This window comes from Dysidea avara, chromosome 14 (genome assembly GCF_963678975.1).
Source record: "Dysidea avara chromosome 14, odDysAvar1.4, whole genome shotgun sequence".
Classification (NCBI taxonomy): domain Eukaryota; kingdom Metazoa; phylum Porifera; class Demospongiae; order Dictyoceratida; family Dysideidae; genus Dysidea; species Dysidea avara.
The window spans coordinates 3113128-3120035 of NC_089285.1; the positions used below are offsets into that span (position 1 = coordinate 3113128).

The 6908-nt window shown below is 40.1% G+C and overlaps 1 protein-coding gene across 1 annotated transcript; it reads left to right on the plus strand.

The window, feature by feature from the left end:
- Positions 1 to 966: 966 nt before the first annotated feature.
- LOC136243958 (TNF receptor-associated factor 5-like) lies at positions 967 to 4711 on the plus strand. Its single transcript, XM_066035497.1, has 4 exons — positions 967 to 2096; positions 2168 to 2301; positions 4173 to 4307; positions 4650 to 4711. The coding sequence occupies exons 1-4, from the start codon at positions 967 to 969 to the stop codon at positions 4709 to 4711; spliced, it is 1461 nt and encodes a 486-aa protein (XP_065891569.1).
- The last annotated feature ends 2197 nt before the right edge of the window (positions 4712 to 6908 follow it).

The window sequence follows — 6908 nt, forward strand, 5'->3', positions numbered from 1 at the left end:
ATTAGCATGCAGGACACTGTTATGTCATGTTGATATTGCCACTATAATTTACAAACAATATCGGAAATCGTGAGAAATTCCAGGTGTGTTCTCAAGCTCTATAATGTAACCTCAGTAATGATTTAGAAAGAAACAGTGAAGTATGGATGCTTGTTATAGTATTGTAAAGTAGTTCTACATTTCAAAGTAAAGTCATTCAGTAAGTATTCTTTAGTTGCCAAGAAGTTTTAGGTCAATTGCGTGATTTGCCTTACAAGCCATGATCAGCTTCAGCCACTGACAATACTCCATACATAATAATACAATGGTTAACAATATATTTGCTCATTGGTCAGTCCCCACCAGTGATTTTCAAGATGCCAATAGAACATCCAATGGTTTATATGTCTAAAATATAATGGCTCTTCACATACATGCTCTCCACTTGGATTCTCCTGAAGACCTCTATTACACCTCTCAATATCAAATGATCAGATTTCAGTGAACAACTCCAGGGACAACCATGCAACATTGTTTGCCGACACTCTAACCATGTGAACTGCATGCCACATCCCACAATTATATACAACCACATTGTGGTACATCATGTAAGCGGTTAGCCCATGCAAATAAAATGACCATACTAATTACATACTAAAAGGATAATATCATCTATCCCAAGCCCATGCAAATAAAATGACCATACTAATTACATACTAAAAGGATAATATCATCTATCCCAGTACCAAATCAATCAATCAATCAATTAATCACCTAACCTACACGTGACTTTGCATTAAATACATCTTCACACCTCACAAATCACACAAAAACACAGACGAACACAAAATGAGAGAAACTCCTAACCTAGGCCTCAATTTACGGCCGGTAGTGCCCGCCCCATCATCTCCTACGCAAAGAGGTGGGCACCGCAGGATAGGTAGTCGTGATATTCAGTATCTTAGATAATATCTGAATATCAGGAATATGGTCGATGATGTGAGGAGTTCTCGTGTTCAAAACTTCGAGATCCACTTCATAGATGTTCTTCCAAAAGAATTCGACTGCCCTATATGTCTGGAAACGTTGAAAAATCCGTTCGCGATCGAATGTTGCCGCCATCATTTTTGTGACGCATGTATCAACTACGCCAAGGGAAAGAAGAACGAGTGTCCCCTGTGTAAGGCAAATCCTATCAAAGGAGCGCTTGACAACCAGTTCAAACGAGCGATAAACAAGGCGTCAGTCTATTGTTCTCGAAGGTCAGAAGGTTGCAAATGGGAGGGGCGATTTGATAGTCTTAACAATCATTTGTCCCTGGGTCAACTTAATGGTCAGTGTAAACACGTAATGCTGAATTGTCCTTACATGAAATGTAAAATTTCAATGTCACGTCACCAAATGATAGACCACGTTAAGGCCTGTCAGTACCGTCCATTTGCTTGCCCTCATTGTGGCTATGAAGGAGCACATGCTGAAATAGTGAAAATGCATTATGAAATCTGTTCCATGTATCCTCTTGTTTGTCCAAACAACTGTTCACAAAAGACCTTTAAACGTGGTGAATTACCAGGGCACCTTGACACATGTCCCAATGCAATGGTGTGTTGCCCATTTGTGAATCTTGGATGCAAGGTGAAAACTAAACGATGCATTCTGAAGAGACACGTTGATTCTGATGGTAGCCAACATGGTTTTCTAGTGAGCTCTGCTATCAATGATTTACACAAAGAGAACAAATTGGAAAAAGAAAGCCTTGAGGTAAAGGTATCTGTGTTGGAAAACAAGTGTAGTCAGCTAGAAAAAGACTTCTTTGCTGCCCTAAATATGTATGAACAAAATGAAGTCAAAAGGGATAACTTTGTTGCCAGTCTTTTTGAGCAGAATTCCATCTTAGAGTCAAACTTGTCTTCGTTGTACATTAAAAATGCCCAGTTGAAGAATGACCTATATACCGCATATGTAGATTTAAAGACCAGTCTATCCACAAGGTGTTCTATCCTTGAAGATCAATTTGGCAAATTGAAAAACCAGTTGACATCTTCCATCCGGCAGGTGGCAATCAGAGAAAGAGAGATTAAAAACTTATATGATAACTGTTTACACAAAACAAACATGTTAAAAAACAAATAAATTTATTAAACTGTGCAAATGTCAGTTTACCTGATGATGTTTCTTGTGTTGACAGCTCTCTCCGCTCTAGAACTGATCTGACTGTTGATACTTCAGATGAAGGAAACACTGCACTTAGGACAAGTCTCAACATTCTTGCGGCAAAACATGCTAGTCTAGAAGAGAAAGTCAACAATAACATACAAGATGGTACAATTGTATCTAATCAAGAAAGAATGATGAAACTCTTACAAAGCTACAAGCTCTTTCTGTTTTAGCTACTCAACTGTTACACACACTGGTAACCGCCCGAATTCATTAGAATCGTGATATACAAAGTGAAAGGAACTAAGATAACAGCAAACCTCTGAATTTATTTCGGTAGAGATGAATGAGTAATGGAGTATTTGCTACATGTCAAGGTAAACTTTAAATAGAACAAAACCTTACTACTCCAGAAATCTCTATAAAGCTACCCTGCATGGGCACTAGTTTGCCTTTCTTAGTTTAGCCAGTCATCCATGACCATTCCTTTACAAAATTTCGAAGGTTTGCTGTTATCTTAGTTCCTTTCACTTTGTATAGCTATCATGGTTCTAATAATAAATTCGGGCAGTCACTAGTGTGTGTAACAGTTAACCACAGCAGAAAGAGCTTGTAGCGATTGTGTAGTGAAATGTAGTAGAAAGTATTTTAATAGCTTAGTTAGGTTGTTTTATCGTAGATGGAGTTTCGTGCGTGATTGCTGTTGCAGTCTGAGCCATCGTAGCTAGCTAATTATTTTCTTGGCAGAGTGGCTACAAGGTGAAGAGTGCATATTATAGCTAGCTATTGTGTGAATTGTATGTTATAGCTATTGTGTGAATTGGCTTACTTGAAGAAGTTGACCTGATCAGGTCCGGTCCGGTCCGGGTTTTCTAAACCCCCCACAGCATGGCACAAATCCATCAGGGATCCCACTGCTTGATGACGACATTGTCAGCAATCTGCCACTTGTGGCACTAACTGTCACAGTGGGGGCAGTGGGATTGGGTGCACTGCTACTGCCATCTGCACTGATGGCTGTAGGGGATCTAAACATTCCAAATGACTCAGCCAACTAGTTTCTCTTTGCAACACATACATAAAATGAAACACAGTCTACTACAGCAATAACGAATCTGATAACCATATTCAGTGGCAGGTCAAGTCAGGGTGGTGAATTTATAGGCCCTATTTAGCCTCATGGTGGACATGCATACACACACACACACACACACACACACACACACACACACACACCACACACACACACACACACACACAGACACACACACACACACACACACACACACACACACACACACACACACACACACACACACACACACACACACACCGGTACATACTTTCTGGACAAAGAATCAGATCCTGGAGCATGCCAGCTGCAGAATGACATAAGATCATCCCTGGAGAGAGATAAACCCACTATGGTTGTTCAAAACTGGTATTTTAAATTGACAGTGTTGCTGGAAAGAAACCCATGATTGCACAGTGCAAGTACAGATGGGCATACCTTTAGCTAATTTGGTAATCCTTATGAATTTTGCTAAACCATGAGAGGTGCACCAAGATGCAAAAGTCTGAAGATGGCAGTATAGTCATATTTTGTGTGAGTGCATGCGTGCATGGCATGGGTTTGTGCGTGGCATGGCTTTCAATCACATTTGTGCATAGTGCAAGGAGACAATCTAGATGCAGAACAATAGTAAACAGTTATACATTGATACCTGTTTACCCTTTGGATTAAGGTATGTGCCGTATTTATCTTATGGTCTCTCTGAGGCAATTCACTTGGTCTGATGAATAACTATGGTGTTCGTTGCTTATAAAATTATCTTGATGATTTCCTAACTACAGGCCATTATTGTTGTGCATTTTTTTCTAGCCACAACCACTTCTTGAAGAGTATGCACAATTGTATTGTATTGGTGGGTCAGTTTCCCAAATATTCAACACCTCAATCACTGAACATGCCAAATTATGCCAACAAGTGACATTGTTAGACTTTTGTAAATTAGCTACTTCTGTTCTTAACTTAGTCAATGACTTTAATTATTTTTTCAATTCTGCTTCATTGTCATCTTCACTACTGTCGGATTGTACGTCAGAGGGGCCAACAGATCCAGAATACAATGAAGTTGGAGAACTTGGAACATGGTTGGCTGTGCCTGTTGGTACACTTGAAGCTGTGTGTGTAAGAATTGTGTCTGTGTTGCGTGGTACAACTATGTTGCTGTATCTGTGTGGTGCATGCTGTGGGTGTGTGTGTGTGTAGTGTGTGTAATTTGTAAAGTTACCAGTAAATGCTTCAGACACAGCTTTGTCTCTGTGTGCCAGGCCAGTCCACCTCCTGAATAGCCCTTTACTGAATCGTCCACACAGCCTTGTAAAATTTGCTCATCTTCTTGCCAACCAGGTCTATGTGCACATGGTCAAAACGAACATCCGGTGTGTTGAAGGTGGCTAATGGTGTTACTGTGTGGCATTGTACCTTAGCTCGTTGACACTGAATGCAGGAATGGACCCATTTGCCATTGTGTGCATTCATTCCGGATGTGATCAGGCTGAGAAGCTCTGATACCTGGGCGAGAGATGTTTTTTTAAAGAATTGAACACTGTGCGTCGGAATGTCTCTGGTACAAAGGATCGAGATGTGCCATTAGATGTATTGCACAGGAGCTGTTCTCTACATATAGGCGTGGAAACTGTAGCAAAGTGTAGAGAGTTGTCTGTTGTCTGTATAGACTGCAGTGCCGTAATGTTCGGTTGAGTGCTTGGAAATCTATAGTAGGTGAGTCTATTGAGATGGCATTGGCTTCCATCCGAGAGAGCATTTTCTATGGGGTTTCCTTTCTCAGCGAAGTGTCAAATGTCACTGGTAAATTGTGAGATGAAGTCCAGGTGACAAACTTGACGTGGAGAATGTTTGTCTGGCTTGGACTGCAAACTGTGGGTTAAGGGCTTATGGTTGGTAAGGATGTGAAATTCACTAACTTCAAGGAAGTGCTGGAAATGCCGGATGGCACAGTAGACAGCGAGGAGTTCACAATCAAATGTGCTATACCGCTGTTCCTAGCTTCCGAGAGAAGTAGGAAAGTGGGCACCAATGACCACCTAGATAGTGCTGCAGAACTGCTCCAGTGGTAATGTCTGACGCGTCCATCATGACATTGATAGGAGCATCAGGTTGGGGGTGCTCCAGGAGGGTGGCCTTAGCTAGTGCATTCTTGATCTCTTGGAAGGTAGTGGTAGCAGTATTGGTTCATGGTAGTTCGCAGTTGTTGGGTGCTGTTGACTTCGTCATCAAGTTGAGCGAGGTCAGGATAGTAGCACAACGCAGAATAAAGCAGTGATAGAAATTCACTAAGCCTAAAAATTTCCTTAGTTTGCGAAGAGTTGTTGGTTGGGGAAAATCTCTGATTGTCTGCACCTGCTGTGGTAGTGGGGAAACACTATATGAAGTGACATGGTGTCCCAAAAAGTGCAATTTGCTAATACCCACACATTTGACAGAGTAGATGAGGATGCCATATTGGTTGAAGCGCAGACACAGATGGACTTTGTGCTTCTTGGGGGTGTTGTTGGCAATTAGTACATTGTCAGTGAAGACGGCAGAAGATGATACTACAGGACATAATTAGCTGTCAACTGAATGTAAGCAAAATGATTTGTTGTAATATTATGATTATGCTTTTTGATAATGCAGGTGATGTAGTAAAAACAGTCATTTTAGTGTAGTGGTGGTGGTGTCAGTGTTCAAGTAGTTGTCATACTTACTAGTGCGGTCAACCAGTAATTAGTTTTTCTTTATTGGACACACAATGGTAAAGCTGATGTGTGCTATTTAGTAGAGCTTTTTATGGTGGTGTTACAAGAGTGTAAGTGATTGTCGTACTTACTAGTTCGGCCAAGAAATCACCAGTTTTCCTCTACTAGCTTAGCATAATTGCTGAATGTAGGTGCTGATGTACTGTATGCTAACTAGTAAAGGAGAACAATGGTATGTACTTTTTCATTGTCAGAATTTGTGTAGTAGTTCTTTTTTTCTCCAGAGAGCAATACATAGTATGCATTGCAACAGTATCTATGCGAGGTTAATTTCTGCTAACTGGTGAACTAGTATGGTACTATTCTCCTTGTCATAATGTATGTAGTAGGATTTGTTCAGAGTAACACCAAGGGAAATGCCGCAGCTACATATATGCAAGGTTAATTTCTTCTAGTTGGTGAAGCTAACTAGCTGGTGAAGCTGAACACTGCCCTGTTGTATACCTTGTCATCTGCTACATTCATTTGCTATATGCTTTTATCATAGTTTAATTTAATGAAGAAAGTGTATTGCTCAAAAACTGTGCAACTAATAAGGTTACATAATATGTCACGTGACTTTACTACTGATTATTATGGATACCCTTATTGGTTATATTTTTTTAGTTGTGGGTTTTATTATTTTTCTTCTCCCTTCCAGGTGAAAATCGTGCGGTAGCTTAAGGCGTAGCAATAATTAAAACTGATCTGAAATAGCCACGGAATTGTTATTTTAAGTGCACATATGTATTGCATCCCTTAATGATGCATATCTTAGCAAAATTCATGGTAAAAAAGCTAAAAACAAGTCATAATTTATACTACGAAAGTAACTAGTAACTAGAGTACTTAGTTACCTTTTGAAAAGTAACTGTAACTAAGTTATACGGGATAAAAATAACGGGTAATGGTAAAACCTGGAACGGAGAATGAGGAATCGGAAATCAGAAATCAGAAACGGAGGAAAC